This window comes from Nothoprocta perdicaria, unplaced genomic scaffold, assembly GCF_003342845.1.
Source record: "Nothoprocta perdicaria isolate Ctin4 unplaced genomic scaffold, notPer1 scaffold_3, whole genome shotgun sequence".
Lineage (NCBI taxonomy): Eukaryota > Metazoa > Chordata > Aves > Tinamiformes > Tinamidae > Nothoprocta > Nothoprocta perdicaria.
This window is the reverse complement of record NW_020455532.1, coordinates 5,195,224-5,214,489: the sequence shown is the minus strand read 5'-3', so window position 1 is coordinate 5,214,489 and position 19,266 is coordinate 5,195,224. Positions and strand designations below refer to the sequence as shown.

General features: G+C 42.1%; 1 protein-coding gene and 1 long non-coding RNA gene across 2 annotated transcripts in view; both read left to right on the top strand.

Moving 5' to 3' along the window:
• Positions 1–7,939, top strand: part of KCNB1 (potassium voltage-gated channel subfamily B member 1) — a 108,596-nt gene extending 100,657 nt beyond the window's left edge. Inside the window, exon 2 of the mRNA XM_026042208.1 lies at positions 5,198–7,939. Within this exon, the coding sequence (XP_025897993.1) occupies positions 5,198–7,228 (2,031 nt within the window). The 3' untranslated portion in view covers positions 7,229–7,939. The remainder of the gene's footprint in view (positions 1–5,197) is intronic.
• A 544-nt stretch (positions 7,940–8,483) lies between these two features.
• LOC112949662 lies at positions 8,484–9,573 on the top strand. The gene is made up of 2 exons (XR_003249846.1): positions 8,484–8,975; positions 9,104–9,573. It is a non-coding gene; the product is annotated as an uncharacterized LOC112949662 (long non-coding RNA).
• Positions 9,574–19,266: the final 9,693 nt, after the last annotated feature.

The following is a 19,266-nucleotide window of genomic DNA, read 5'->3' as shown; positions in this document are numbered from 1 at the left end:
CTCTCCTCCTGTTTCTGCACTGCAGAGCATGTGGGATATTACTCAACATACACTGTGCTCTGTATTCCCCAGAGCCTGGAGAGGCAGAGATTGGCATAGATGCAGCAGGATGGAGCTGGGCAATCTGACTTCAAGTATATTGCTTGCTTGGGGACATAGGAGGATTGCAGGAAAAATCCTTAGTAAATGGAGCGTATGAATGAAACCTGGCCCTGATGCCAAGTTTATTCTTCAGGCCTTGATGGAGCTAAAAAAGTGCATTAGACGAACCATTATTGAACTTCTTGATTACATAACAATTTCCTCATYGTATTTCCAAGAATATTGGATCTATATTCAAACAGCCTCCTACTCTCTCCCACACACCACCTCTTCTCCTTGCTACCTCAGCTTCATTGCTGACTATGAAAACAGAAAAAGTATAGGGCATGTTGCCATGAGCAAAAAGATCTCAGATGCTTACCCCGAGATTTTATAGCCATCTATGGGATTTGGACAGCAAATTCTCATTAATTTTAATGGCTTTGAAAATTTCAAGTCTTATGCTTTGGCCTTGGTCTCTAGCAATAATAAGAATGCATAATCAAGCAATAAATACCACCCAATCCAATTGCTGGGTTAGTCCCTGATGCCTAAAACTTACCCAACTCTGTTCTGTCTAGAAGGTGGCGTGCCCAATTTTGCTACCCACAAACTTCTGTCACTGCAAGTTCAAGGAAGACAGGAAATTCCTGAGGAAATTGTCATCTTTATGGGAGCCCTTTTCCCTCTAAGGATGAGCATGGTCCTTGCCAACCCGAAGGACCATGTGCTGAATTCCTGGGACCACTCTCACCCAGCCAGCAGAATCAGGCTCTGGGCAGCAGAGTACTTTAAAATAAGTGCCAGATGTTGCTCGCCTAGCTTTGAAGGGATGGAAAGTTGGTGTCTTGCAAACCTGGTTTGCCCATTCTACTTTGGGGATCTGCAGTTGCACACAAGCTGAGTGTGCTTACTCATGYAATCAGCTTGCTTGTCTCATTTGCATGTGTAATAACCAGCCCATATGTGCAGTCATACTAATCACTTGGAGGCAACTGCTTAAAATTCATTCAAAAGCTTGCCCTGCCTGCCCTCAGGTTATTTAGCTTCCACAAAGGAATCACAGCAGAAATCCAGAGATTTGCTCAATAAAAATGAAACAAAAAACTCTGCAAAACAGTCAGTTTAGTGGAGAAGTTTTTTTCTGGAAGCCTGCCTATGCATACTGAAATGTGCACTACAAGCCAGTGCTGTCATTAGGAGCCCATTCAATGGCTTCTGCAAGACGATTAGCAAAGAAACCAATAAGGAATTACACAATTTACGGTGTGTCGACACAGGTAAAATATAAGAGCAGGTATGGAAACAAAGAACAGAGGTCTATACAGCTTCATTCCTCCAGTCTCTCGGAGSAAATGGTCTGAAAATCATGTTGGGAAAGATTAGTGTCAAGCCTTATCAAGTTTATGAGCTGTTCAGGTTGCCTGGTGTTGTGACACCTTTCCAGCAAGACTTGGCCTTTGGGGCTCTTCTGTGATGACTCCCTGTGCATGACTCCCTGTGCAAGGACAGTATGGATTAGCTCTCAGGCATGTGGTGTTGGAAGAACACAATTCCTTTCCTGTCTCTGCTATTGATGTGGCCTGTGTCAAGCTTGGAAAGAAATGAGAGAACATTAGGAATTCACTGAAAAGACTCCCTGCAGCACAGACATCTCTAGGCATTCTTGGTGGTGTAAATGCCTTTCCTTCAGCTTCCTGTGTTGCATCATTGACAGCACTTCCCAAATTTGCCTTACCTTCCCTGCTGCCTCTGGCAGCCAAGTCCACCGTGGCTGATGGCCAGTCCAGACCCGTTGCCATCTTAGCACTTAATCAGGTTTCAAGCTGTGCTCTGAAAACAYAAATGCTGCCAAAGAAGAGACTCAGTGTGGCTGTGATGGGAAACCCTATTAGACAGGTAGTGATTTCCATAACCTGACGTCCCATCAGATTATGCACRTGCTGGGATACAGCCCTGTGCCACTGAATTTTCCACTAATGGTGGATAGCAACCACAGTTGGGTGGAATTTGCAGCTTGGTGTTTTTCTGGGATGATGGATGCTACCAGGATGAGGCATGAGAAGGAGAAAAGTCCTTCATAACCCCTCTGGAGATGCATCACCTCCTTGGTGTTTACGCTTTCCAACTACCTGAGAACCATCAACCCATATTTAGAAGTTTTTCATAGATTGATGAGCTTCCTCAAGATAAATGATTGCAGTAGATCAAAAAGGGGGGAAACCTGTGTCTTAGGAGCACAGGTGACATCTTGCTGCCACTTGCAGGAGAAATGATAAATGTCTCTTGTTTTTTATTGCTCAGCTCCATGGCCAGATCTGCTAAACYAAAAACAAATTTTACTCTCAGATCTCCTAGTTCTCAAATTTATGTTCATCTGGCATTGCCTTGATCTTCAAAGCTGAAAAGTATATCAAAAGAAACAGAAGGTTTGACACCAATTACTGCTGCTGGATGCCATCCACTGAATAAAGATGGAGTGTTAATATTTACATTGAGAGTGAGGGAGATGAAACACACTAGGTACATCTAGGTCTACATGTAAGCCCTTCACTGTATAGCAGGCAGCGATAAAACCCAATTGGAAATTACCACTGAAAACATCCCAAACCTTCAGAAATCTTGAGTAGTAAAAAATCACAGCAAAAGGAGTCTTCTAAGAACGTCAATCAAGTTCCCTGCTTGTCAGTGGTATTTGTTTGGTCTCAAGAGAATTACTTTAAAAAATAAACATCAACTAGCAGCTAAATTTTGCTTGGCTTCAGCATAAGCCACTTCCATTTTAGTCTCAAGAATTTGAAACTGGAGTTCACACGCTCTTCCCTGCTTCCCTTTCTGCCTCATCCTAGGATTCTTCCTATTTTTCTTGTAGGAACCCCAGGTTTTCCTACAGCTCCTCTAGCTWGTTCAGCTGAGAAACCATAGTCTCAGCAAGTCTCAAAGTGGCAAAAGCTTGTGGTGAGTTTGTTRGTGTCGGGGCACGTTGTGGATTGCGTGGCTCCACTGTCATCACTTCCTCCCCTACTCAGGCACACGCGCCCCCCTGGCACCTCTATCACTAGGGTCTTTTTTAAGCAAAGTAGTTTTTGGTTCTGGATCAAAATATCTCTGTGAGCTTTGCTTCATTTTTCACCTCTTCATTCAGTCACTTAAATGCATAAGCCACGAAAAGGTTTAAATGGTTTAATGAAGCTGATTTTTGTTTCTAGTCAAGTTTCATTCTTCAGATTAAATTGCTAGGTCCACAGTGTTATGAATGAATTGAATCAGAGTTATGTAGTAGTTTTTTAGTGAGCTGAAAGGATAATATTTTTAATAAATTGATTTGGAAGGAGTTTTTTTTTGGGGGGGGGAAGTGGATTTTAAAACACTTTCTGAAATGAAAATTTCAAATTGAAATTTTGATTTTTTGAAGGCATATGTGCTGACTTTTCTTTTAAAAACATAGCTTAGGCTTTTTATATTAACACAATTCAAGTAAAGCTTCCAAGCTTTGCTGAACACTTCTACCTTTCAGCCTTTGCAGAAGAGGCAAGGCTCTACCACAGAAGGCTGTGGGGTTTCCAAAGGAAATAGCATCTGGATATTTCTCCTACCCCGGCAAGGCTTACACAGCTTGTTCTAGTGACTGTCCATTTAGGGAGATATATCCTGATRGTTAAGATATCTGTGCTGGATTTGGCTGAAAAGAAATCATGCTAGTCTCTTACTGCAATGCCCCAGATGATGATAATTGTGTTCTGGCAGGGTGAGGTTGGCTAAGAGATGTCATAGCGAAGAAATCTAAAATCTGGTARTATAGACAAGGAAGGAAGCGGACAGAGAGCTGGTCAGATCTGCAATTCATGATGTAAAAGTCTTGTTATGGGTTTCATAATTGCTTAATGGTGCATTTAGCCATCTCGCACACAGGCTTCTATTGACTTTATGTTGGTTTTTTTATTCAAGCAGAAGAAAAGCCACCATAAGAAGCCAGCTTAAAGCACCATAAATACATAAAAGCATTAGTCACGTATACGAGCATTTTGGAATCGTTTCTGTACTTTGACAGTAACCTAAGAAACTAGGTATATTTCTACCCTTTTAATGAGTTAGAGAAAGAATTCACCAGGAGAAAAAAAGTTGTCTGTCAGCCTTCCTCACCCTAAAAAAACTTAGAAGATTTTATCTAAGAAAGAGTAAAGTGAATCTAGTTAATATTAAAATCTCTCTGCAGCAGGTGTGGAAGGACAGCCTGCCTACACCATCTACAAGCTGCAAACACACTAATACTCTGGCATTGTATTCTTTTCACCTCTGTGTGGTCAGGGGTCCAGGAGCTGATCAGATTTATATCTTTTTTAGAGAGGTTTCTGATAGTCTGCTGACCACAGACCCTTCTCTTCTTGTTGCGGTCTTCATCCCAARAGCAGGTTTCTGACAGGTAGTTGGACCTGACCTGTTTGTCTAAGGGTTTTCTCTTTCCCCTGGTTGTGGTGAGGGGCCGGGGTGGCTGTGCAGTCCCACTAGCTCAAAATTCAAAGTGTTTTAGAAAGCTTGGAGAAGTTTTTGCGTCCTTCACAACAACCAGGTTTCAAAGTAGAGAGCGGTCATTCAAAACATGTGCATTACTTGTGCGCTTATATGGAGTAGAATCGTATACATATCTCCATAATTAGCCACGGGTACCTGTAATTATAGATGTAACCATGCATTAAGTGGAGGTCATCACTGTGTATGAGTCTTGCATTCACAACTGCGTTCCTGCTTGCTTAGATTTCAGGGCCCGTTGTCCAGATGGACTCTGGGCACCTAATTAGTAGTTAATCAAAAGCTCCCGCAGTGAACTGTCTCCCAGCCCTCCTGGAATCCCAGCTGCTTGGCACAGCCTCCCTGAATACATAGAGATGAACATGGCCAAGTTGAAGCAGATGCTTTACCTCCTTTCTACAGCTGATATATTTGAAAACAGTTTTCAAAATTAAATCCCTTCAGGGTGCATTCGTTATCTGACTTCTATGTAGCTAAGAGCAGAGCTAGCCTTGAAATGCTTAAGTGGAAATACAACCATGTGCTAATGATAATGATAGTGTAATACACTAGGAGATGAACTCACTGTTTTCTCTTTCCTTTCCAGATTTTGGCAATCATTTCCATCATGTTTATTGTACTATCTACAATTGCCTTGTCCCTTAACACACTTCCTGAACTACAAGGCATGGATGAATTTGGGCAGACCACGGATAATCCCCAGCTCGCCCATGTGGAAGCCGTGTGCATTGCATGGTTTACAATGGAATACCTCTTGCGGTTCCTATCCTCGCCTAAGAAATGGAAGTTTTTCAAAGGCCCATTGAATGCTATTGATTTGCTAGCTATCTTACCATATTATGTCACTATCTTCCTCACAGAATCCAACAAAAGTGTACTTCAGTTCCAAAATGTACGAAGAGTGGTCCAAATCTTTCGGATTATGAGAATACTCCGGATTCTAAAGCTTGCCCGCCACTCAACRGGTTTACAATCCTTGGGGTTTACACTGAGGAGGAGTTATAATGAGCTTGGATTACTCATCTTGTTTTTGGCCATGGGCATTATGATCTTTTCCAGTTTGGTGTTTTTTGCAGAAAAGGATGAGGATGACACGAAATTCAAGAGCATCCCAGCTTCTTTCTGGTGGGCAACAATCACTATGACAACAGTAGGCTATGGAGACATCTACCCCAAAACACTTTTAGGTAAAATAGTAGGAGGACTGTGCTGCATCGCTGGTGTGCTGGTGATTGCTCTTCCAATCCCCATTATTGTCAATAATTTCTCTGAGTTCTACAAAGAGCAGAAGAGGCAGGAGAAAGCCATTAAGCGCAGGGAAGCTCTTGAAAGAGCAAAAAGGAATGGCAGTATCGTCTCCATGAACATGAAGGATGCTTTTGCTCGCAGTATAGAACTTATGGACATTGTGGTTGAAAAGAATGGAGAAAGTGCAGCCAAAAAGGATAAAGTTCAGGACAATCATTTATCTCCYAACAAGTGGAAATGGACCAAGAGAACACTCTCTGAAACTAGCTCTAGTAAATCTTTTGAAACTAAAGAACAAGGATCTCCAGAAAAAGCCAGATCCTCTTCAAGTCCCCAACACCTGAACGTCCAACAGCTAGAGGACATGTATAACAAAATGGCAAAGACTCAGTCACAGCCAAATCTTAATACTAAAGAGTCGAGTCAGCCTGGAAAACAAAAGGAAGAGTTAGAAATGGASACCCTTCCTGGCCCTATGGTGCCCTTGCTGACCACTCGCGCTGATGGGATCATTGACATGAGGAGCATGTCAAGTATCGACAGCTTCATAAGCTGTGCTGCAGAGTTCCCAGACTCCGGGAGGTTTTCCCACAGCCCACTTGCTACCATTCCCTGCAAGAGTGGTATCAATGTGATTCAGGAGCAGAGCAGGCCAGAGGGGAGTGGTGCCAGATTTGTGGAATTAAATCCGAGCTCTGAAGGCAGCCACCGTTCTGCTTTTTTCATAGAAAGTCCCAAAAGCTCCACAAAGTCCAGTAACCCTTTAAAGCTAAGGTCTCTGAAAGTCAACTTCATGGAGGAGGACACCAGCACATTAGTACCAGCATCAAATGTACTCAGAATATATCCAGACTCTCTCAAGAGCAGGGGAGCTGCTGCTGCTGCCACAGATACTTCCTTACTCTCTGACAGATCGCTAATGAGTCCAGAAACCTCCATCTACACAACTGCGAGTGCTAGAACACCCCCAAAGTCACCAGAGCAGCAGGCAGCGGTAGCTTTCAACTTCCATGATGCTGGTATACATAAATATATAGATGCTGACACAGATGATGAAGGTCAACTCCTTTACGATTCAAGTCCTCCTGGATGTCCCCCAGGAAATGTGAGTCCTAAGTATGTTACAAACAGTGGTTATCTAAAGCAAAAGGACAATGTTTATAGAACAGAGAAGAACCATCTAGAAGCTGCTGCTTTACCCACTTCTCCTAAGCTGATAGGGCAAAACTGCATTTACTCTATGGAAGGTATCACTGGAAGAACCCAGGGCAATCAGGAGACTGTCAGACTAGAAAATCACATTTCCCCAGAAGTCCATGTATTACCAGGTGGGGGAGGACATGCTAACACACATGATCAAAGCATCTGAGACATGCTCCAAAAGAACTTACTGAGAGCTTAAAGGAATGTCTTTACAGTCAACACAAAAAGAGCTTCTGCATGGCATGAACTTGGCTGAAACGAGCCACCTGTTTCTAAGTCTGAGGGGAGGTCCAGTGTGGGTGTGTGAAAATGTCCTTCTCTGAAACAACTCTAAAGACGTTGCGCAACCCAAGCGCTACAAACATCGGTCAGAAAAAAAAGGATTGCAAATCATGACCACACATTGATCTCCTTTCATGTTGTCCAGTGAAGCCAATGTGACCAACTATCCATCCATTCCCCTTGAACACTAGAGCTCCTTTTGGAAATATTAACATCCAGTTTGCATTAGTTCCATAAAGGATGCCAAGGCAGCCAGATTTGAACTCTGGAATAAATTGCTGGGGTTGGTATAAAGCTATCAAAACCACAGTGCTCACTGCTTCAGGGCAGCTGTTCCCCATTTACAGCTTTCTCTGATGGATATTGTGTCTAAAGGTAACAGGGAACACATGCATTTTTGGAAAATCCAAGTGAAAACCGTTTAAAACAAATAGTGGTCTAGAGAAACCAATTATTAAAATGCTCTGTGTGTATTTAACAATACAATATCCTGTAGGACCTGACATTTTCTTTTGAAATATCAGCAGGGTGAGTTGCACCACTTGTATCTAACTCCAAACATCCCCTAGGACGTAGTGAAACTTGCACTTACCCTCTGCTAAAATCGATAGCTACCCTGGGGCCTGTGTGCAGCCCTCAGGGACGCACAGCCCACGCTGGGAAGGTGGGAATGAGCCATGCAGAAGCAGGAATCTCCGGAGGCAAYGCAGCCGGAGCCACTTCCCGGGGCCGGGGGGAGCGGGGCTGGAAGGAGAGCTCTGTCCTCTCCAGGGTGAACGCGGAGCTCTTGTCCTCGTCCCGGGCCCGCGGGAGGCTTGGGGCCTGGCGGCGTGTCCCGCGCGCTGCGGCCGGTCCCTGCGGGCAGTGCTGAGGGCCGGGCCAGCTCCGGGGGCGCCTCCTTCCCGCCCGCGCTCTGGCTGTAGGCGCCAGCCACCATCTCGGCCTAGGAGAGGAACGGGTCGGTCTGAAGCTTTTTGCACCCCGAGCGGTGCGGTGAAAGATATGCAAGTGTTACACAAAAATATGCAAAACGAGGGGTTCTTTAGTCGCCTGCCGCGGGCCTGGCTCTGCTCTCCCTTGCAGGGCTGCTGTTCAGCTTGTGGGGCGCCGCACGCCAGGGCCCCGCGCCCGCGAGAGGCAGCAGAACCAGACCTGAGGTTTTAATAACATCCAGTCATTTTTAAGCAAAACAACAACAAAAGTTAAGATTTGACCGTTTTAAATGAACAGAACTAGCAGCCACCAGCCTAGGTTTTTAAGATATTATTGTTTCAATAAAGTTATGTCAAATTGTGTAGGAAATAATTTGTCTTTGGTTTTTTAATACTGGGGGGGAAAAGCACTTTATGTTGACTTTCTGTTGTCGTTGTTGCAATGCTGGAGTAGGATAGCAGAGTGTAACAATCAAGCACTTTAACCAAGCACTATTTTAATTTGTGCCTCCTGTCGTGACCGTGATTTGTTACACACCCGTAGCAAGTCACAACCTGTCCTGTGATAACTGTGATGGTATTATTTTATGTTGTATCTGTTTCTACTGTAAAACTCGACTGTAAATAACTCTGTTGATAAGCATTTCCTAACCTATTTCTAAGTACCTGCCGGGGCGTGTAACTATTTGCATGCAACAGGTCTTGGAATGTGCTAATAAACGGGACTCTAGAGGATGCACACGCTGGAGGAAGATCATACGCCACTCGAGTCCGCTACATTTTGTTCCTTTCTACTGTATAAAAAAAAAAAAAAAAAAATGCAACAGGTCTTGGAATGTGCTAATAAACGGGACTCTAGAGGATGCACACGCTGGAGGAAGATCATACGCCACTCGAGTCCGCTACATTTTGTTCCTTTCTACTGTATAAAAAAAAAAGAAAAAAAAAACAACAAAAAAAAAAAGCTGTTGGTTAGTCCTGAATGTAAATGTCTGTCCGTCCAAGCTGTACAGTACTCTGTCTGTAATCAGTAATAGTGAATGCAGCATGTACGGACAAAAGCAATAAGCACATATATGTTGTAGGAGCTATTCTGGGGTATGACGATAGCTTTGTTAGGTCTCTCCTCGGCACAATACTGTACACACATTGGGATTAACTCAGCGGTTGTTCAGCCGATCCCGCGTGGTGGGACACAGCCCATGGAGGTACTTCCTTGCAAGTCGTACTTGCTTCCTCGAAAGGCAAAACCCTGGGTAAGGCACGAGCAAGAACTGAGCTACAACCTCACGAATTAGCCTGCTGACAGCAAGAGACCTCATGTCGCGCAAAGAGTTACACGGGAGGTACTTGAAATAAGTTAAGGTATCTATGCTTGCAGACTATACTCTCCAGAGTATTTACGCAGGGCCAATTCCTGAGGTTCCTCAGCTTTTGCTCCGTCTTCACTCARCCAAAACCACCGTTCATCGGAATGGGCTCTTTGCCTGGTGAAGGACTTTAGGATTTGGCCATAGTAAATACAAGTGTACTTAGAGGAACYGACGTATTGCTGAGATACTAGTTAAGATTGAGTCATTACAAAAAAAAAGTAAAGTGACTTTCCAGCAGATAAGCTTTAATTACTGATTTATTCTATGGCTTCCAAGGCCGTAGAGTGGCAATGAGAAATTTAAAGAGAACAGTCTTAACRTAATCTCTGTTTCAGTGATCATTCATGTCTGCCATCAGCACAAATGTAAAAAGATAAGAAAATCAGGGAACATTTTTTTGATAAAGTAAATAATAGTGATTTCCAAGTTAACTATTTTTAGAGCTGATGCTTTCATGTGGAGAAAAAGTCATATTTTACATGTCACAGAAGCGAATACATTAAAATATAGCCATATAATGTAGTATTTACCACACTTTCATCCAATTGGTTTATAGATGGCACTGACAAAAATGTATAGATCAACAATTCTATCATTTTTTAACCGATAATCAACTGGTGCAACTCTCCTTGTAACCAAAGGCCCTCTCTCTGCCTTGTGTGATCACTTATGACACACACCTTATATCATCTATTTAGTCCTAACTTTAAAGTAGCATTTTATTGAGTCACTTTTGAAAGCCAAATTCAAAAGTATCATGAAAAATCTACCTTTTAAGTCTGAATAGCCAAAGTCCTATAGATTTCTTATAGAAAGCAAATAATTTTAAATTAAGCATATAATATGCTTGAAGAGCATTTCTTTCTTATTTGTGTATGAAGATGTAGCTCTCATTTTGTGCCCAGTTAAAAAGGAAGTATGTTTAATTTATTTTAATGAAATAAAGTCTGACTATGAAGTATGTATCTATATATGTGTGTGTCTGCATAATACACATATATATAATGTAAGCACTGGGAAATCTACTCTAAAATAAAGTTACGGTAGACCAAATCTGTACTCATTACAAAAGGGAAGGCAGTGCTTTGAAAACATTATGCTCACCAAATCCTATAGATACTAGAAAGACAATTTCATTTTATASTTTGATACATATTTCCCAAAGCTCACCGAAGTAGGGGAAAAGAATATGCAATATCTCTTGCATCAAGCTAAAATGTGCAGTTCACTCACTGATATTTGGCATTCAGGTCTGTGAATTTACTGTGTATCGTGTACCAAGCAAGCTGACAGAGACTCACCTAATGCTGCAGTAGATGTCATATCTGAAAGGACTATGTATGTGTGATGTCTGTTCTTGCTTGTATTTTACACCATTAATGTCATTTTTAATATATATATATATAAATATATATATAATATATATATATATGCGGAAGGAATGGGTGCAGTTTTCTTAACCAGGAGGCAAGGATCGGTTGAGTTTTAGCCTTGAGCAAAGGAAAACAGCAGTCACTTATTGCAGTAGATTTCTCAGTGCCTTTTCTTAGAAACTTCACCTAAGCACACTTAAAGAAAAAAACGAGAGAGTCTCCTGTGAAATCCACACTTGCTGAAAGGTTTGAGAGTCTCTAAAGGTAGAAGAAGAAAACAAAAAGATGAAAAGAAAACCAACGGAACGCACATTCCCTTTCTGAACATACCGTGTGTCAAATGCCGGGGAATATTTGTCTGTGCAAGTCAACGCAGAAACAAATCCGAGGCGGATGGTTTCTTTGGCAACTATGGCTGTGATAAACTGTAGCCTTTTCTTCCCTTGCAGCTAATAAGATACACATTTCTAAGGAAAACAGTATTCTCTTCTGTAAAATTGTAATGTATTGTTAATATTTGTACCTATTGTATATTTATGTCTTGGCAGAATTATGACCGGTACAGTTTATAGTAAATAACAAGGGTATTTAAAACTCACTGCAAAGACAAGGTTTCTAAAGCCAGGTTCTCTCTCTATTGGCAAGCTCCACGCCACCCTCTCCAGTGGTTTTTATCACTCCATTTGAAAGCAAGCGATGGAATCGTTGGATAAAGGAGCCCAGCGACGGCCGGGCCGGGCGCCGCGCGGGGAGGCGGCTCCGCATCAGCTCCAACACGGTTTCTCAGTCATCCTGCTCTCAGTACCCACAATGACCAAGCATTACCTTCGATTGCTCTAGAAGCACCCACCTGGGGAGAATATGGCTTTAAATAGTTCTTGAACAAAGTACAGATGTTCTGGTTACCTCTGTACCTTCTGTTTGCCATTGTGTTGGCTTTATAAGTACCTGATGTATGGAAAAGTCATGTGACTTTCATGCATTCCAGAGTAGTCTATTTTTCTGTTCAGATTTAAAATATATATATATAWAAAAATATAAATATATATCTGTATTTTTAGCAAATTTATAATAGGGCAATCAAGTCAGATTTCTTCTTTTTTGTATTACGGAATATATTAGATGCTTTCTTGTTCTTCATTAACATAGCTGATCCCCTACTCTTTTTGTTATTATTTTTCCATCCTGAAACTGCCTGCAACACCCATCCTGGAAGTGCGTCTGCGAAAGGTCACTGAGTTTGTCTGATGTTGTCATGTGTTTGTACTTTCCTGTTTGTGGTACTTAAAAATAACCAGGGACTGGTTAGGGAAACTAAGATGTTCTATCCGAGAAACACAGAAGAGGGTCAGACTAACCTCATTTATGGCAGTGCAAATGTCAGCAAGTGTCACTGGCTTCGGTGTTACCCATACCCTGAACTTCAGTGGAGATGTCCCAGGTTTCCGTAGGTTAAMGAAATAGCATAAAGAAGAGATAGGATTTGAATGTGACTGTCCCRGTAATTGTGATGGAGCTGGGATAGGCATCAAAACTGAAAGTTCAGGGTATTCTGTCAAGAAAATGACCTGATAATGCTCAGGTAAAGCTCCCTCCAAAGAAGTCCCTACCTTCTTGGGAGTTTGTCCTGGCTTAAGACGAAAGRGTCAAGACTTATTTCCCAATGGGGTTGAAACTTCTACTTTCAGTCACAGAAAAAATTCAATAAATGAGGAAAAATAATGAAGGAATAAAATACTGAATGTTCCATTCATAGATGGACCCAGTTTGGAGTTGGCCAAGATAAAGTCCATCCATGTACCTGCTTACTTAATGATCTTGCTTTAAGGTCACATAAACTGAATTAAAAAAAAAAAATCCATAAGCTAAACATGTATCCTGAAGCTATCTTATGGCCTGTTGAAGTCCAGCAGGACTTTTGCCCATGTTAGACCTAACAAAGAGTTTCTGACTTCCCCATGGCTCTGCATAATTATTTTATTTTGAATCAGCCCAGCAGCCTTGTCAATGACTGTTGCTTTTCAGAGAAGGAATATTGGTTCTCATTTCATTTGTTAGCCCAACCATACATTTACAGAGGCCTCTCTGTGAGATTTATTTATATGCCCACCAAGCTAACCACTAAATCAGACACAGAATTCATTTGACTGCGCATATGTTTCAAAAAGCCTGGATAACAGCTGAAAGAACAGTATAACTGGCAGACACAGGTTTGCATGTGTTTATGCATGATTATATATGAGGTTATTAAAACTGATTTTTTTGTTTGTTTGATTGGTTAGTTGGAGTTTTTGTTTATTTGTTTTTGAAAGCAACTAATGCAATAGCTCTTTAGGTCTATCTATCTCCATCATCAAAGATGTCCCTTCAAAAGGCACTTTCCATATCAGTAAGCTTGAAAAAATTCAAGTAGGCTATAGGAAGCTTCTGCTCATACCAGTCTCAAATTTGGCCTGCAGATAGTCATCCCACAACAGAAGAGAAACGATCTAAATGCCAAGCAGCCCATCAAAGCAGAGATGTTTCTTTTCCTGCATGTTTTGTGCCCCATCCTGATCGTATTTTGGCTCTTGCACTAAGTCCTTGTCTTGGTCAGACAAAGGAACCCTTAGGAAAACTARAGGTGGTATTCAGGATGTGTGTCCCCTTTGTTGCTGGTGTTACCTAAGCCACAAATAAGTGTCCTTTGACACCAATGGTAGGGTGCCACAACTGTTCTTACCTGTAAATAATACTCAGAATTTTGTTTTGCTTGATTTTGGCTTCATCGCACAAGAAGTCTTCTTTCTAGAGGCTTAGAAGAAAAAGCTCCTTTTTTTCAGTAGCTATAATACTACTGATATTCTGTAGGAAGGAACAAGGATTAACATTTGACACTTTAAAAGAGTTTTTTCGATACCATAGTTACACTGCCTTCAAAAATAGCAACCAGGCTGGGCTCAGAACAAAGATCTACCCAAACTAGAGCCTTGTGAGAAGCCAGAGAGCCTAATTTGTCAAAATCTTTGCTGCTGTAAGTAATGATCCGTGGATATCAATGGAGTTGTGCCCATTTAGCCTGGTAAAGAATTTGGACCCATGTCTGTAAAAGCTAATGGCAAACTAAAGGCTCTGCATGACCTCAGGGATGGAGGTGTCTGTCCATAGCACCTACAAGAAAACCATTTGGGAATGGAAAGCAGTATCAGTTCATCAAAAGCATGTGAAATGAGATCATTCTCCATAAAAGAGGGTGGTCATTTACTTCCTCTTGCTCATCACACTGTGTCAGCTCATTCTTCGTTGGTTTGAAGCCACAGGTAGCAACCCAGACACATGAGCCATGGTCCTTGCATTAGGATCACATGCTCAGACACATGGTTCAACCCTGCCAGCCCTTGAACCCAAGACTTGCTGATGCTGAGGTGACACTGCCAAGAGCTGGGTCACCAGTTGTTGGCAGATGTTGACCTTTGCCAGTGTCACACACATTTGATTGGTAAACTGTGATCAAAACCATTTTAGAACACATCATTTCTGCTCTGCAATCTATTTTTCACTTAGATTCTCTGCCCATTATTTCTATTATTTCTTTTATTTTTCACTGCACCTAAACACTACTAGCCACACTTTGGCTCATGAGATCATTGGACTTCATTTTTAGATATACTGATTTTGTTGGCTTGTAGCAAAGACAGAGAAAAATTTTCCCATTCCTCCTAACTTCCTGGTGGTTGGTACAGTACACAAAATTGCTTTTGCATTGAACTATTCCCCATTGGTTTTGGGGCAGCTTCTCCATATTACTTTGAACTTTGAAGCCATGATGCTTTAATCTGAAAGACCAGCCACAGGTACCAAAAGGTACCAAACTAACTTTCCAACCAAACTAGCATGAAAAATAAAAAGCCCCATCTATAATGAAGAAGAATCCTGTTTTGTAACCAGGCCAGTGAAGCAGTTCTTAAATGGGGAGAAAACACGTGAAGAGGCACTGCTCAGTAAGCTGTGAAGGGCCTCAGTCCTTCCTCCTCCAAAAGACCCAGCCCAGCTGCGTGACCTGCGGATGCTCCATTAGCCATCAGCCCTGCATGCCCCGAGAGCCTCATTCCCAAGGAGAAATGGTGAGCGTCCACAGGCATTACATGATGAGAGTGCCATGAGTTCTCCTTTAAAAGAAATATGTGATACTTAACAACATATAAAAACTGGAAAAATCTTTGTTTTCCACGGCATCGTCTCCTGTGAATGGAATGCTTTGTATTTGGAAATTGAAAATGACTGTGACTCAATTTGAGAAAGGGCAGAATACATGGTAGGTTTCTCCATTGCCATGGATGTTAGTTCTTCTTTTTAACCTGTGCAAAGGGGAAAACAGTTCAACTTGTATCTTGTGAAGGGCAATGCTTCCTGCCTTTGACAGCCCAGCAGACTTGGCACGTATTGCATGATCTCTACATTGGGTTACATTGGATCAACCCAAGGGGCAATGCATCAGTAGATGTTTTCTCCCCATTTAAGCAATTTTTCAATACCCTGGCATTTGGGGGCGATTACAGCAACATTAGCCATATACTGGTGTACTTAGAGTCTTACATTTTTTGTAATTTTCATTTAGTCCTTCTTTGTTGAAGTTTATTGACCTCTCCAGTTTGTTCCGTAAAAACAAATATTAAAATCAATGTCTTTATATGCATGTAGTAGTATGAAACTGTGATCAATGTGTGACATTCAGAAACTGTACTGTCTTGTAAAATATGTCCAAATGTCTAAGGATTTTAAAGCAATGGTCCCTTACTACAGACTACAGAAATAAATAAAAAGGTATGGATAAAACCAAAGCCTTTAGTTGCTCTGTTTCACAGTCATATTTGCTGGCCAAAAACAAAATAAATACCATCATCTGGCAACATGATCCTGCCTTAGCTCATTGCAGCTGACAGCAGGTTTAGACATATGTTATTTGCTCACGGCGCAGGCCATGATTCAGGAAAGTGGTGCCCAATTTGACACCTCCTGTTTAAGTCTGACAGATTCAGCGCATAAACTCGGGTGCTTCTGTCCTCACCCAACGCGGACAAAAGGCTCCTCAGGAGACGGGCACCGCGCGGCCCTGCTGCGCTTGGAGCTCCCTGTCCCCTCCAAACCAGTGGCATCCTGAAACCTGTTGCAGAGGGGAGAGYAGCCAAGGTTCTCCCGTCAACACGGCGCCTTGGGGGTGAAGAGCAGGCCAAGACACTGCCTTGGCCTCTGCTTGAGTCAAGAGCTTGGACTTCCTGATAGAGCCACACTGTGCTGCTTCTCCATGGAATTAATGAAAGGGCCAGTTAAATTATGCAACGCATCAGGACAAYGGCAGCTTGATCTTGCTAATGTTTTCTTTGAGTTGATTATAACCATATTTTTAGGTGAGAAGGCATCTTCCGTAAGACCTTCAATTTGCAACCTCTGATTTACAGAGACATTCAGAGTTACTTCAAATTATTTAATTTATGGCCTTTTAAAATGAAAAAGAAAGAGGGGGAAAAAAAAAAAAAGGCCTGTCCAGGCCCATCACTTGTTTGTGTGGGTCCACATCCACTCAACTTCTCACAGCAACAAATCAAATGGAGAAGACTACAATGTGCACAGCCACATACCTTATTTTATGCACACTCCCTTAGTTCCAAAAAAGAGATCAGAAAGTTACAGACAAAAGCAGCCAAATCCCAGGGAGGTACCTGCATAGCATTGCAGTAGCGGGTCACTACACTGACCTGTGTTCGCTTTCAGTTTATCACAATATTTAAAAAAAAAAATCAATTGAGTGTTTCACAATAAACAATGCAATGAAATCCCAAATCCAATAAGATGAAGGTACTAAACTTGAGAGGAAGTTTACAAATAAAGAGCTAGACCGTGAGAAAGCCCAATCATATATGTCTTCCACTTTCTACTATTGTCTTTTTGTTTGTTTGTTTCTTGCCTGCTAGCCTGAGCATGAAAGCTCCTGAATTATAACCCAATATCTGTAATTATACTGTCCAAGGAGTTCCTCTTTATGAACTGATTTACTTTATCAAGTAAATTAAAATAATGCCTATCTCTCGAGGCGTTGTGGTTCGTTATTGTGTGGCAGCTTTTCAGTTGTTAAATAGTTTCGTCCTAGTCAGTGTGCACTACAGAAATGAGTCTCCACTTTGCTCAAACCTTCCCTCCCTCCCTCCCTCCACACCCTGGTGCCTCCAGGTACTTTCATGGCATTTTTAGCCCCATGGCAAGGCAGCAGCACAGCGTGGTGCTGCGCTCCTTGCTGCATTCGCCCTGACTCTCTGCAAGGCCTAATGTCACCRCATTAGCTAATGCTTTACATCATGCAATTAAGCTCACATATTAAATCCGTGCTATGGAAAGATCTGGCAAGCAAGTGATGAGCTTTGTTTGGCACGGRTGCTTTTTACTACTTTTAATTCTCTCCTTAAAAGCAGTGGATTTTTTCCAGCGTTTAGCTTGGCCGGCACCGCTGGCACGTGGAGCTGCAGCTGCTGCAGCGGGGCCCTCGTTCCTGGAGATTTCCAGTCTGCTCTGGGAGAGCAGGAACGTTTCKGTTCACCACGTATCACCACATTACATCACCAAAACCAAGGAGGATGTTTAGTTTCTTTCATCACACAAGAACATCAGGAAAGAGCTGAGTTTTCAAAATACTGCACTCATTTCAGAAAAGTCAGAAATGATTTAAATAAATTGCAAGTTATTTGGAGARAAGTAGCTGCTTAGGAAATTGGGCATAGTCTCTTCCACTGTCGACTTCTTTCTTACTTCCCATTAAGAAAGTGAACTAGTCAGAGCTGCAACATCMTTATTACTCAGCAAGCAAAAGCATTTAGAGGTAACTTTGCCCCAGAGTATCATCTGCAGCCATCCAAGCAGAAGCTGAGACAAATGTGTCCCAGCAAGGAAAGGCTGCGGTTTCTTTTTAGAAACACAAGCACGGAGCATTAACYGTAGCTTTGGAAAGTAAGTGCAGATTTGTGCAGCATTGTGTAAGACAATTTAATTCCTATATAATTAAACAATGAACCCACAGGTCTAATCTATAAGGCAGGCATACATTTTACTATACCCAGTGCCATTGTTGGCAGGCATGTGGTTAATAATAATCAAGGTCTATGTACAGCACGGGAAGAATACGGAATGTAAAATGCTGTTTTCATGCTTTGATGATAATTAGTCTAAAAACGATCTGCACAGTGACCTGCAGCTTCTAACACTCTTGAACAGTGGCAAGGAGAACACTAGGGAGTGTTGAGATGAAGATTGATCCAGGCATGAGAAAGTGTAAATTTAAATTATTTAGCAAAATGAATTCCCATAGATGTTCATGGTCTAGTTTTACTCCTCTTTACAGGCAGATTTAATAGCAAGCTGATACAATAAATTGGAGACATTACTTTCCAAATCATGAGAGACTGGCACTGAGCTAGAAAACTCTTTAAAAGATGAAGCCCCCTAAAGTGCAGGAGCCCGAGACAGAGCCTGTCAACCACCAGCCCTGCTGCCCAGACCTGTACTCAGCAGCCAAAGCTCTGGTCACACGTGGGGCTTGTGCTGGTCACCAGAACCTGCAGCCTTTCCTAGCTGTGACACTGTCACCGTGTGCCATGTGTAGGTCAGCACGGCACCTCTAACAACATCATGCAAAAAATGCAAATCCTTTGGTTCCTCTGTGGAAAGATGACTTTTTYGCTCACCTTTATGGCTAGTTTCCAGTGTAATAAGGGTCCGGGAAAGACGCATGATTCCTGACATGTTCAGGTCACTCTTCTAGATCATTCTGCAAATCTGGTTGCTCTTCAGAGCTACCCTGGAGCATCCCCAGCACCCTGTTCCACATTCAGGGTTTAAGCATCTCTCTGGTCTCCRCCCAGCCATGAACTGTCCACTCCACTAACAGGAAGGCCTGGATGACAAAGAAGATATATAATAAGGTATTTAAACTTTTAGCTAGTGATATAAGGTCAATGAATGAGATGAGCTGATTTAGGAAGAACTGTTCCCCATGGATAGAGTAGCCCACAGAAGCTTTTCTTACACAGCCTCCCCAAAGAAGYTGGTGCTGCCCATCCAGGCCAGGCTACTGCATGAGGACGAGATATGGTATAGCAGCTTTCATGCTCATGTATGCTCATTACAGAAAGGGGACCATAACTCCAACTCTATTTTGTTCTGATTTTTTTTTAGTAACAAGTTATTAAAAGTCATGATAGTGTTTGTTGGAATGCA